Genomic DNA, 14,373 nt, shown 5'->3' on the forward strand with positions numbered 1-14,373 from the left:
CCTTGCGACTGGAATGAACTTCCTCTTTCGCTTCGTCAAGTCTCCACTCTCTGGCCTTAAACCCCACCTCTTCCCAAAATAGCCCCCTTGCCTGCCCTTCCTGTCTTTAATTTCTACAGTTTTAGAGTTATGCGTGCGTGTGAATGACTGGTGCGAAAGCGCTTTGGTTTGTCTCTGCACAAGATTCAGCGCTATATAAAAACCATTATTATTCATTATTTGTATCATATCGTATTGTATCGTGTATCATGTCTTATCATGTCAGGTCGTTTATCCTGACAAGTCATCTTATCTCACTATCATATCAAATCACTTTATATCATATCAAATCACTTTATATCATATCAAATTTGCATTGTATTGTATTGTATTAAAGTACATTGCATTGTTTTGGTTTGGTTTGTATTGTGCTGTATTGTATTGTATTGTATTATCATGCCAACTGATTTCTCCGATTTGAAATTCAGTTCTGTATCTCTCAAGGACACACTTCGCCACAGTGCAGCGCCACCCTTTTCTTCCCATCGTTTGCACACAATCCCCTCCCCAGACCCGCTTCGATCAGCACGTGCACACAAAAAATCTCAAAAGTGTGTCAGTGTATTTGTATTGTCACACACCTACAATATATCAATCATACCACCAAAAACAGTCCTGAAAACGTACTTACCGATCATAGCACTTTGAAATCGACAAAGCAAAAAAGCATTCAAATTTACGTCATGTACAAAAAAGAAAAGAAAAAAAAAGTTATTGTTATGAAATTGAAAGTTAAAATTCTTGATGAAAAATTCTAAGAATACTGATAAGATCTAATTAAACGATTCACTCACCTTCGTTTTGACATTCGATTTTGTCATAACTGGAAAGAAAAAGAAACGTTTGAATTTAGATACTTTCTTTTTAAAAACAAAACAAATAGAGTAATATTCAGCCAAATACAAAACTAAATTCTGTGAGTTATAGTTTTGCCCAAATATGTTAAATGAAACATCATTTTGCACACACAAAAATTTAGTGACAGAAGGTTTTGCTCAAAGAAAACCAACGACATTTTTTTTTCTCCCCATCATCTGCACCATTTCAGTGGCATTACTCCCACGCCGCTCATTTAGATTCCCCCAAACACGGCCACACCCGGGTTCGTCCGTCACAGTAACAGCGTCAGCAGTACGCAGGGAACCATCGATGTTAGGTCATCAGGAAGCCACACACCAGAGGAGACCCTGCACTGCTGCTGAGTCACTTCGGTGGTGTTCAGTGGTGCCTGTTCTGATTTAACGTACTTAGGACACCACCTACTAAGCCACCTACTAATGACAATAATGGCTTAGTCGCGGAGCCAGACTGAGTGAGCGTCTCTCCCAGAGTGGAGACCGCCACCACGTCCCTTAAACAACAGCCCCCCATGAATCTGCCGACACTGAAGGCCTTGACAGGACTCACTCCAAGCACAGAAGTGGAGGGGTATCGAAACTGAGGTCACCATGAGAGTAGGGCATGAAAGGCCACAGACTTTGAGACTGTTTTGTTTGTATTGATGATGATGAAGGAGGAGGAGGATGACGATGATGATGACGATGTTGCTATGGAGGTCCATTTTGGTTTGGGACTGCGTGACAAGGCTGTACTCTACGCTTCCTGTCATAATGATATCCCGGCCTTAACCAGGCCCGAGAGATACAGACACTTGCAGTGTTGGTCAGGTAATTAGAGCAACACACCCAAAGACGCATCCTTGAAGTGGATGACACTCGACTGTGTGGTCCCAGTCTCCCCATTTAAGCCCACAGCACACTCAACTCTGGGTAGGAGCCGACCACGGGCCGAAAAACCCACCTCCGCTGGGATTCGAACCCGCGTCCTCCCAGCCGTCAGTCCGCGACGCTAACCACTTCGCCACGGCGGCTGGTACGACATATTTTTTTATCAAAAAAACAAAAAACTAAATAAAGACTAGTGCCATGGCTTTTTTGAAAAAAAAAGAGAAAAAAAAGGTTTAGTGACATATTTTACACACACACACACACACACACACACACACACACACACACACAAAAAAAAAAAAAAAAAAAAAAAAAACACAAAAAAACACACACAAAAAAAAAAAAAACAACCAAAACAAAACACACACACACATCGTAGACCACCACCACAACCACAACTACCACCACCACAACAACATACACAGTTCCGTCACCATATTTTTCTGTGCACACAGATGTACAGACTCAATAAAAAATATTAATAATAAATAAATTAATAAATCAAAAGAAAACACTAACCTTAAACTCAGGACTGAACACAGGACACAGAAAACAACGAGGACTGTGAGACCATGACGCAACATCCTGTTCCGGTTGAGTTTCCTGTCAGTGACACCATTGAGAGAATCGGAAATCATCCCTGGCTAACAGCCAAGCCTCTTGACAGCAGTGTAGTGCTGGGGATGTGCAAGCGAAGCCCAAACCTTTTTTCCTTTCCTTGTTTCTTCCTTCTTGATTATAGCACAAGACATTTTTACCCTCATTTGCCCAGTTTCCCCCAACCCTCCATTCATCCACATCTCCCACCCCTTCTAACCGATAATACACAGATGTATTCATAAATACTTTTACAAAATGTCTTCAATCACCGATATGTGTGACGGGACATTAAACAAAAATTCCTTCCTTCCTTGTATACAGCAATGCTCTTTGTTTCGTTGTGGTTTTGACAATGGTTTATACTGCTGCTGTCATGTACGATAGCGTGTTGATCGATTGATTTTTGACGTTTTGGTGGGTGTGGGTAGGGGTGGGTGGTGGTGTTTGTTTTGTTTATGTGTTTTTGTTTTTTGTTTTTTAATGTGTGTACTCTTTCCTCTTGAAATCTTTTCCTAACTGATCTTGACAGGAACTTGATCACAAAATGAATGACGCACACATACATACTCTCACGCATGTAAAAACGCGCGCGCGCGCACGCACACACACACACACACACACACACACACACACACACACACACATGTCATTTGATTGTCGGATTGCTTCTACAGCCATGTAAAGCCAGTAATTTTTCAGAACAAAATATAAACGAAATAATGTCCAGCCATCTATTATTGTAGAAAATGCTGAATCCCTGTTACATAGTCCAATAGGAGTGTTTCTGTGATGTCACCTACAGATATTTAATTCAGTTTTGCTTGTCGCTGATGTTGTTACACTTATGTTTATGGATTGTATATCCCACTATTCTAGTTTATCCCTTGCTTTGAATAACCTCTAATTGTTCAACATATCTTTTCTCTGTATATCCCCCGTTAACCACCATCCCACCGCTACCTCTCTCTCTCTCTCTCTCTCTCTCACACACACACACACACACACACACACACACACACACACACACACACACACACACATGACACGTCTAATATCACTTAAAGTGAAAAGACGTTGAAATAAAGAAAGAACGCACACCCACTCACTTCAAAGAAGAAGGTGGTAGAATGGTTAAGGCGCTTATCTGCCAATACAGTGTTGTGAGGATTAAAGAATCAAACAGAGCGTATAGTCTTTCCGATGAAACGAAAAAACCTGAGGTCTCGTGTGTAGCATTCACTTCGCGCACTGTAAAAGATCCCATGACAACGCAAGTGGTGCCTGCTGAAGAAGAAATCGACTCTGACTGAGCGTGTGGTGTCAAGCTGTTGGCCAGGTGAACATGCACATGCACTCATACAGACTCTCTCTCTCTCTCTCTCTCTCTCTCTCTCTCTCTCTCTCTCTCTCACACACACACACACACACACACACACACAGGGAGTGGGAGAGAGAGATGTGTCTTTAACAGTGAATCACTAGAATTTACCCCTCTCTTTTATAAAGTGATTCTTCACCTTCTTCTTAAAATGAAAACACGAATATAATACAAGGTGACAGTCACCACAGATGGTCTTGATATGACGTAGTTTATTCTGACGTTCTTTCAAGAATACACGTATGATATACACTGTCAAAACTCGTCAGTCTGTGTCTGTTTCCAAGATGTCATTGCTTTGCACCCTTTCCTTTTCACACTGCGAAATGTGCTATCTCAGATTGATGCAAAGCCCTTGATCACCCACGCATTCACTCACTTTGAGATAAATCTTGGGATTGCGAGAAAGTGTGGAAGGGGCCCTACACCCACCCACCCCCCACCCCCAACCCCCTACCTCCCTCTGCGCTTTCTAGCAATATGTGACAAACCGTGGGAAGTCCCCCTTATCTTCAACAACAACAAAAAAACCCATTTTCATCTTTGTCTTTTGCCCAACCAAATAGAGAAAAATGAGACACACACACACACACACACACACACACACACACACACACACACACACAGAGGAATAGGAAGTTAGTTAATAACTTTCTATTTCAGGATAAGAGAGAGAGAGGTAGGGGGGTTAACAATTACATATTTCAAGGAAAATTAACAATTATATATTTCAAGATAAGACAGAGAGACAGACAGAGACATAGGCACAGAGACAGAGAGGAATAGGAAGTTAGTTAATAAATAAATATATATTTCAGGATAAGAGAGAGAGGGGGGGGGGATTAACAATTACATATTTCAAGGAAAAATAACAATTACATATTTCAAGATAAGAGAGAGACAGAGACACAGAGGAATAGGAAGTGAGTTAACTATTTATTTCAGGATAAGAGAGAGAGAGAGAGAGAGAGAGAGAGAGAGAGAGAGAGAGGGAAATTAACAATTACATATTTCTTAATAACTATTTATTTCAGGATAAGAGAGAGAGAGAGGGGTGGGGGATTAACAATTACATATTTCAAGGAAAATTAACAATTCCTTATTTCAAGATAGAGAGAGAGACAGACAGACAGACAGACAGACAGACAGAGACAGAAACAGAGACAGGGAGACGCTATATTCACATATTAAACCATTACTCACATCAGACATCAGCAGGAGGGCTGGTTTCTTCTTACTATCGTTCAGCAGAGTGTGTAGGTTGACGGCTCACACACACACACACACACACACACACACACACACACAGAGCAGAACGTCAGTGTCACAGTGACTTTTGATGCACTGAGGCCGCCAGGAATGCACTGTCTTTACTTATTGTGCTTACTGGTAGTGTGGGAACGCGTGTCTGATCTCTGTGGTGACTGGACGACTGGTGCACCATCAGTGTTAAGTGGCACAGGAGCCGGAAATCAAGTACGGGCTGAATTGTCCGGAGAATGCATTGTGGGTTTTTTGGTTGGTTTTTTGTTGTTGTTTTTTTTTTTTTGTTGTTTTTTTTGGGGGGGGGGGGTTCTTCTTCTTCTTTACCATTTTTTTCTTTAAAAATAATAGAGAAATAGAGAATACGATGATTCATAGTACCTTGAAAAACATGAATAAAAAGTTGATAAAATTATAGATGGTGTGCGGTGTGTACGTGTGTGCGGTGTGATGTGTTACAGTGTGGTGTGTTATGGTGTGGTGTTGTGCTGCGTTTTGTAGTGTTGTGTTGTGTGGTAATGTGTTGTTTGGTGTGGTGTTGTGCTGTGCTATGTTATGGTGTGTTGTGCTGTGCAATGTTATGATGTGTTGTGCTGTGCTGTGTTATGATGTGTTGTGCTGTGCAATGTTATGATGTGTTGTGCTGTGCTGTGTTATGATGTGTTGTGCTGTGCTATGTTATGATGTGTTGTGCTGTGCTGTGCTGTGCTGTGCTTTGCTGTCTTGTGTTGTGCTGTGCTGTGTTGTGTTATGCTGTACTGTGATATGCTGTGCTGTGGTGTGCTATACTGTCCTGTGCTATGCTATGCTGTGCTGTGCTGTGTTGTGCTGTGCTGTGCTATACTGTCCTGTGCTATGCTATGCTGTGCTGTGCTGTGTTGTGCTGTGCTGTGTTATACTGTCCTATGTTATGCTGTGCTGTGTTATGCTGTACTTTGCTATGCTGTGCCTTGCAGTGCTATATTGTGCTGTGCAGTGCTATACTGTGCTGTGCTATGCTGTACTGTGCTGTTCCGTGCTGTGCTGAGTAAAATTGTCTAGAATGTCGACCATTTTTGTCTTTGGGAGTCATGGATTTCGTCATCTTGTGACACACATACACACACATACACACACACACGCGCGCGCACGCACACACACACACACACACACACACACACACACACACACACACACACACACACACACGGACACCGCCACACAGAAACGAAAGGTATTGTTTTGTCACGCAAGAAGGACAGCCCTATTTGCTTCAACATGCTGTGGGATCATGGAGGTGCATGCCATGAAGAACTTCAATCGCCGAAGGACGGATGAGAAGTGAGCTACCTTGCTGGACTACAAATCCCTCCAACTGGCGTGTAACTGTGTCCACCTTGGATGATAGCTCACCTGAGGGAAGGAAAACCTTGATTTCAAACCTCTGCTGCCTTGCGGTTCAAACCTCCTCCACTGCCTTGCGGTTCAAACCTCCTCCACTGCCTTGCGGTTCAAACCTCCTCCACTGCCTTGCGGTTCAAACCTCCACTGCCTTGCGGTTCAAACCTCCACTGCCTTGCGGTTCAAACCTCCTCCACTGCCTTGCGGTTCAAACCTCCGCTGCCTTGCGGTTCAAACCTCCACTGCCTTGCGGTTCAAACCTCCTGCTGCCTTGCGGTTCAAACCTCTTCCACTGCCTTGCGGTTCAAACCTTCTCCGCTGCCTTGCGGTTCAAACCTCCACTGCCTTGCGGTTCAAACCTCCACTGCCTTGCGGTTCAAACCTTCTCCGCTGCCTTGCGGTTCAAACCTCCACTGCCTTGCGGTTCAAACCTCCGCTGCCTTGCGGTTCAAACCTCTTCCACTGCCTTGCGGTTCAAACCTCCACTGCCTTGCGGTTCAAACCTCTTCCACTGCCTTGCGGTTCAAACCTCTGCTGCCTTGCGGTTCTAACCTCCTCCACTGCCTTGCGGTTCAAACCTCCTCCGCTGCCTTGCGGTTCAAACCTCTGCTGCCTTGCGGTTCTAACCTTCTCCACTGCCTTACGGTTCAAACCTCCTCCGCTGCCTTGCGGTTCAAACCTCCTCCACTGCCTTGCGGTTCAAACCTCCACTGCCTTGCGGTTCAAACCTCCGCCGCCTTGCGGTTCAAACCTCCGCTGCCTTGCGGTTCAAACCTCCTCCTCTGCCTTGCGGTTCAAACCTCCGCTGCCTTGCGGCTATATCCGATCTCGGGGGAAAAAGGCTTCGAGAGTATAACCCTGAGGATAAACCCGGAGCTGGAGTCCGTCCCTACAGCAGTTTGTCGCTGACGTCGACATGGTTCTGACAGCTCGTGCTGCCAAGCTCCATGGGCTCAGAGGCGCAATAGCCGAGTGGTTCAAGCGTTGGACTTTCAATCTGAAGGTCCCGGGTCCGAATCTCGGTAACGGCGCCTGGTGGGTAAAAGGTGGACATTATTCCGATCTCCCAGGTCAACATACGTGCAGACCTGTTAGTTCCTAAGCCCCCTTCGTGTGTATACGCACGCAGAAGATCAAATACGCACGTTAAAGATCCTGTAATCCATGTCGGCGTTCAGTGGGTTATGGAAACAAGTCGTCACGCCCTCTCTCATATATTCTTGTCAGGATAGTGGGGGTGGTTCCAGACAGTCAGCCTCACAGCAATAGGGAAGTGGGCGGTGCTGACAGTCAGACCGTGAAGGCAGGAGGCTAAAGGTGGGAACATGGAACGTGGAGGGCTTGCTTCAGCGTCTTGACTCTTTTGATTTTGTTGACTTCCTGAAAACTTTTGACATTTTCTGTCTCACTGAAACTTTTATAGATTTCAATTTTCAATCAGACAAATTTTCTGACTATATTTTTGTGACTTCTTTTGCAAGAAAATTAACTCAAAGGGGAAGATAATCAGGTAGCGTAGTAGTGGGATATAAAATTGTATTGAGGGAGCTAATCAAAGAATTAGAGTATGATAATCTGATTTGTCTTCAGTTAGATAAGACTTTTAGGCACACTTAAAGATATGTTTTTCATTGGTACGTATATTCCACCTAGCGATTCAAGTGTGTACAACTTGTTACAACATGGGTACGGAATTGAACCTCTTGAACACTGTATCAATACTTTGTATGAAACATTTGAAGATTTCCACGTTTTTATTTGTGGTGATTTAAACACTGGAACAGCCAGTCCGAATGGTTTGGCTGAAATAGGTTTTGACCCACTCTGTCAAGAAGATGAAGTGTATGTGACATGAAGCTCACAAGACTTAACAGTGAATCTATTTGGATCATAACTGATTGACTTGTGTAGCATGTTCCAGTGCTCTGTGTAAAGGTTTTGATTAAGGCTGTACATATATCTGTAGTACGGGAAGTAGCGTCATCGACTACTTTGTTATGTCAAATGATTTGTTTGATTTTGACGGGCGCAATAGCCGAGTGGTTAAAGCGTTGGACTGTCAATCTGAAGGTCCCGGGTTCGAATCACGGTGACGGCGCCTGGTGGGTGAAGGGTGGAGATTTTTACGATCTCCCAGGTCAACATATGTACAGACCTGCTAGTGCCTGAACCCCCTTCGTGTGTATATGCAAGCAGAACATCAAATACGCACGTTAAAGATCCTGTAATCCATGTCAGCGTTCGGTGGGTTATGGAAACAAGAACATACCCAGCATGCACACCCCCGAAAACGGAGTATGGTTGCCTACATGGCGGGGTAAAAACGGTCATACACGTAAAAGCCCACTCGTGTGCATACGAGTGAACGCACAAGAACAAGTTTGATTTTTTTATCTGTTCAGAAAATCGATAGGGCTGATTCTACCCATTTACCAATTTCAGTTATGAAAGGCAATGATGACACTGATGTAAGTACAGACAACAGGAAACATAGGCAAGGTATCTGGAGAGAAAATCTGTGCTGGACAAGGGAGAAGGAAGGTGAGTTCTCAGCTAACTTCTCTTCTCCATAGTCAGAAGCGGACCTTTGCCAAGCTGTCGATGAGATTGAGAGAGACACTGAGTCAGCTTTGACCAAATTTGTTGACTGCAATTTTAATGCCGCCAACTGTATGAAAACATGAGTTAGGGTTGACACTGATCATGTAAAAAAAATAATAAAAAAGAAGAAGCCCCTTAGTTTGACAAAGAGTGCAAACAAGAAAGACAAAAAACATGTTGAATAATGTACAGGAAGTGCGATCCCTCGTAACAAAAGGAAAGAAAGCTGTGTATGACTGTGCCCGTGTTCTTCTAAATCTTAATGAGATGACGAGGCAAACATACTCAATTTTGTATGCCAAGGTTCAGCCGATTCTGTTCCTGAAGGTGACAGCAGTGACAGTAGCATGTTAGCCATGTACATAACTGAACTTTTGGCCAACTCTTTAAAACTAAGTGGATAAAGCTTCACCTTTCAGATTTTTGTATTCTGCCCTTTCCAAATTAGCAAACTATTTCTTTATAGATTCCAGAACTAAACAACGTGTCTTGTAGACATGACCGCCTATATATACTTCGATCATTTCTAATTGTTGCTATATATTGCAGAGAAAGATACACGCCGCCACAACTGCTGTGTTTTATTGCACTGTGTTGTACTGCTGTGTACCGCATAGCGTTGCTTGTCTTGTGAGTGCTGTGTCATATCGTATTTCATAAGTATTTCATAAAACCACTCCACACAACGTATGGTTTGAACCAGAGTTTATTGATGGAAAGATTTCCATAGTACATAGAACAAGAGAGGCAAGGCCTTCAAGACTCACTTGTGATACTTTTTTCTTTCCTTTTTAATCTAATCGTTAAAATGTGTTCTGTATTTGTTATTATAAAGCTTTCGGTTAAAAGAAAAAGAAAAAAGGAAAACAAATCTTAACGGCAGATTCGAGCCCCGCGTGTTCGGGTGAGAAGAAACTGTCTTATCCATTACACTATCGTGGCTTCTTAACTGACGTTCAAAAATATAATAATTAAACATGCTTTATTAAAGGGCGATAAATCGATTGCGGTATTCGCAGTGAGAACGCTTTTTAAATCATATTATTCTGGTGTATCTTGGGCATTCAAAAAATCTTTAAGGGTAAATAAAAATTCTTTCTAAGTCCGCGGTAAAGAGACGTGGCTATCTCCGCAATCACACTGCAACATTTAGCCGTTTTCTCTGGATATAAACAGATGTACAAGTTTAGTTACACCCGGTTGACACGGTTGATTCAATTTCTCTTTTTTGTTCATTCTAGTTTATAGTTTTAAAATTGATAAGAAAATTGAGTATTTTGTTAAACTAATAACATGTAGAGCCAAGTACAAGTACTTCTAAACGTCGTATGAAGACAAAAGGACTTCATTTTGAGAAAAGTCAAGACTGGAAATTTTTACGTTTCATCAATTCAAGGGTATTAACTCTCATGGTTTATTATTTGTAACTGTGAATTCCGACTTCTTCTTCTTCTTCTGTTGTGTAGCCACAATCAACTCCTTGATTATTTTGCTACATTTTTTTTGGGGGGGGGGTTTCCGCAGACCGGTTGCAAAAAAAGGTTTACTCCAATCACATTCACACTCTCCCTCCTGCCCACTAACTGGATCAGAGGGGGCGAGAAGTGACAGGCAGGCATCCTATTGATGGCCCCTGGCACCCCCCGCCGCAGCGCCCTCCCTCCAGCACTCCCCCTACCCACTACTTACCTAAACATTCACTCTCACATTCATACCCGACAATTGCTGTAATTTATCCTGTGGTTTTGCCTACTCTTGGAGTTTCGCAGCAGCGAGACTGTCAAGAGTGGCGACCTTGAGGTGAGAGGTGACTCTGCTTTTGAAGCTGCTGGGGGAGTCTGCCTCAACAGTGTTTGCTGGGAGTTCATTCCACTCACGAATGGCACGTGGAAAGAAAGAAAAGAGCCGATACTGCTGTTTATGGTTCACAAGCCGTTGGAACTGTTGGTCATGTGATCTTCTGTCTCTCATAACTGGTTTTTGGAGGACACTTTTGTTGACTTGCACCAGGTCGTTGTGTATTTTATACAACATTGTGACCCTTGCTGCTTGACGTCGTTTCAGGAGGGGCGGCCACTTGAGCTTTTCAAGCATGTCTGTTACACTTGCACGCCGGTGGTAGCGGTTGAGGACGAAACGAGCTGCTCTTCTTTGGATGTTCTCTAATTTCTTTATGTATCCTGTCTTGTGTGGGTCCCAAACTGAGCTGGAGTATTCTAACAATGGTCTTACGAAGGTTAGATATGCTTTTTCTCTCAGCTCGTTGGAGGCAACTTTCAGGTTTCGTCTCAAGAATCCTAGGACTTTGCTTGCTTTCTTTGTAATGTTGTTGATGTGTTCCTCCCACTCCAGATCTTTCTTCAAGGTGACTCCCAAGTACGGTGTTGATTGTACTATTGATAGCTCGTGTCCGTGCATTTGGTACCTGTCGCTGATTGTACTTTTGCTGCGAGTGATTCTGAGCGTAGCACATTTGCCCGGGTTGAAGGTCATCTCCCATTTCCGTTCCCAGATTTGGAGACGTTCAAGATCCTCTTGCAGGTGGGCAAGAGGACTGATTCTGTGGATATTTTTATGGCAGTTTGGGGCATAATCCAGTAAGTGATGAGGCGTTCACAAATCTTTCTCTGAATAAATATTTAACGGTCTCCTTCTCCAACTTTCCATCACATGTTATCGTGTGTTGTCGATTGAATATAGGATGGAACGGGCAGGTCAACAACTTGAAACAAAATGGTGTCGTTCGCGTTCGCGAAGAATATGAGCACGCGCTTTGAATGTGCATAAATATGTGTACGCAACTGATTTTTGCCCATGACCTTCAGGGCTCAGCCAATAGATCTATAAAGTCCACTCGTCGTATTGATTTTAGGATTTTCCGAAAAAGACCACTTGGGCGAATGATCAGTTTAAAGCAAATTAAGCCCCCTAGCATTAATTAGAGATTAATTTCCCCTTTTTACTATCTGCACCAAAACGTTTGCAAAATAAATATAACTTCCATGCTTAGCAAAAGAAGTTACTGTTTGAACAAAAAATGATAAAAATGACTGCTCTTGTTGTTGTGTCAGAATATCAGACAACGACAAAGTGGAGTTTAACGACCTGTTGGCTTAACGCCCTTAAAGTCAAGTTGTTCTGGACAGATGTCCGCGGCTGTCTTTTGTCGGTGGTAGACAGGTGTTCAGACAGGTGTTCAGACAGGTGTTCAGTGCTGTGGTCCGGATGATGTCGCAGCCGTAGTCAGGAGGGACTCGTTGTCCCAATGGGTGTCCGGGTGTTGTTCAGTGCTGTAGTCGGCCGGGTGTCTTTCTCGGGTGCAGTCTGATGTTTTCTTGACGGTTGTCTTTACGTATTGTGAGATAACATTTTCTTTTTTCTCATCGTTGGTTACATCGTAGTCTCGACTGTAGGCTTTGTTGTCGTAGCCGTGTTGTTCTTTAGTTCGAGGTGACCAAGGCCGTCTTCAGGACCACCGGGCAGCCAGTCCTCATGCTCCGTCGACGACCCACACGTCCCACGACGGCAGACCACCACCAACAAAGGGAGCGACAAAGCCACGAACCTCCATCCGCCCCCTCCGCAGCCGTCCTTTTGGCGGTGTTTGCGAACCTAGCGCAAGACCACGAGGGAATGGAAACTCGGACCCGTCGACACCAAGTGCAGTGGCAGCCATACAGGAAGTGAGACGCGCAGGCCGCCGACGCTGGCGAGGAGGGAAAGTCGGCGCTGCCTGAGACCATCAACACGTCCGAGTTCGTAGACAACTGGGGGGCGGCTTTGGAAACTTTGGCGGTCCAAACGCCAACGTGCCCACCCACCGGCTTAAACAGGAGTCTTTGTCGCAGTCTCCTCCACCACCACCCGCAGTCCAGTCCCTCAGCCCTGCACAGCGGGTCTCTACCATCAACGCGACCGAGTTTGAAGACACGGGGGAGAGGCGTTGGCAACGTTGACCGGTCCCAAACAGCTGCCCCAGACTCAGCAAAACAGGGTATGTTGGCCGCAGTCGCCTCTTCTTCTCCACTGCGTCCTGTCGCTCAGCCGCGCTGAGCGGGTATGTGCTGAGATTATCAGATCAAAGTGCCAAGTTTGGAGAATAAAACCAATATAAATATAACAGTAAATTCGGTTTGCATATAATTTGGCTTCTTTTTTATTTTATTTTTTTGTGTGCCCATCCCAGAGGTGCAATATTGTTTTAAACAAGATGACTGGAAAGAACTGAATTTTTCCTATTTTTATGCCAAATTTGGTGTCAACTGACAAAGTATTTGCAGAGAAAATGGCAATGTTTAAGTTTACCACACACACACACACACACACAGAGAGAGAGAGAGAGAGAGACAACCGAACACCGGGTTAAAACACAGACTCACTTTGTTTACACAAGTGAGTCAAAAACTACCGCAGAATCACGAACGATAGAAAAATGACCAGATATTCAATACTGGAACAATGACTAAAGAGTCGTAGAAAAATGACGTCGGAATCATGGAACACAGAAACATGACAACGGACGCATCGCAAACAGAACTGTCCACAGAATTATAGTTCATAGAACGTTCACTTCACAGCCTTACTTTACCAACAAAACAAATCCCCAAATCGATCATCTAAATGCTTTGACCCACTTTCTTGCTGCAATGGCGAACAATGAAAGATAACTTCTCACTCGTTTTTATTGTGGAATGGGGTGTCACAAACTGACCGCTCAGAACGTGACAACTGTGAATTTCGCTCTGTTTGGAACGGTCACTGACTTTTGAACGTGCTGTTTTGTCTTGCGTTTATAAAGATTATGAACGGATCTTCTGTATTCCACCGACAATTGGTTGAGTGAAAAGTACTTACATGAAATGAATCTGCGCTCGTTTTCTTTTCTTTCTTTTTTTTCTACATCCCTACACCCCCTTCCCTCTTTGCCACATCTAGTTCCCCCGCCCCTTCCCTCCCCTCCTCCCTGCACGATTTTTCATGCTTTGACTTCAATCACCTTTCGGAAGGCTTAATACTTATTACACATCTAGAATGTGACGCTCACATTAACTCTCGCACCGGGGCTGCCTTTTAACTTATAAAACGAAGCATAAACCACAAGACAGGCTCCAAGACTAATCATTATGGACAGTACCTGCAGTGCTGTACTTTAGCGTCAGTTCCCGTTTTGGCAAACACCGGACGGGTCTAATAATGAAAGTGAAGTGTGCATAGGTTTTCCTGAAATTTATGAAAATGCTTTGAGAACATCTCAGGCAAAAACAAAATCAAAAACCAAAACACCGTTTTCATCATCATCATCATCATCTTCATCATCACCAAAACACCACGCTGGCTGTTCATGATGGGAGAGCACCTGACAAAACAGAAGACATCTTAGACATT

At 43.8% G+C, this 14,373-nt stretch overlaps 1 protein-coding gene across 2 annotated transcripts in view; it reads right to left on the reverse strand.

The window, feature by feature from the left end:
- The window catches only part of LOC143301144 (uncharacterized), a 22,184-nt gene extending 17,023 nt beyond the window's left edge, over positions 1 to 5,161 (reverse strand). Inside the window, exons 1-3 of one of the 2 annotated variants that reach the window (XM_076615214.1) lie at positions 4,948 to 5,161; positions 2,286 to 2,369; positions 834 to 862 (exon numbers count right to left, since the gene is read on the reverse strand). In XM_076615214.1, coding sequence (XP_076471329.1) covers positions 834 to 862; positions 2,286 to 2,369; positions 4,948 to 4,949 — 115 coding nt within the window. In that variant the 5' untranslated portion in view covers positions 4,950 to 5,161. The remainder of the gene's footprint in view (positions 1 to 833; positions 863 to 2,285; positions 2,370 to 4,947) is intronic. The other variant, XM_076615215.1, reaches the window with a different exon arrangement.
- Between the last annotated feature and the right edge of the window lie 9,212 nt (positions 5,162 to 14,373).

Source organism: Babylonia areolata, chromosome 27, assembly GCF_041734735.1.
Source record: "Babylonia areolata isolate BAREFJ2019XMU chromosome 27, ASM4173473v1, whole genome shotgun sequence".
Taxonomy (NCBI): Eukaryota; Metazoa; Mollusca; class Gastropoda; order Neogastropoda; family Buccinidae; genus Babylonia; species Babylonia areolata.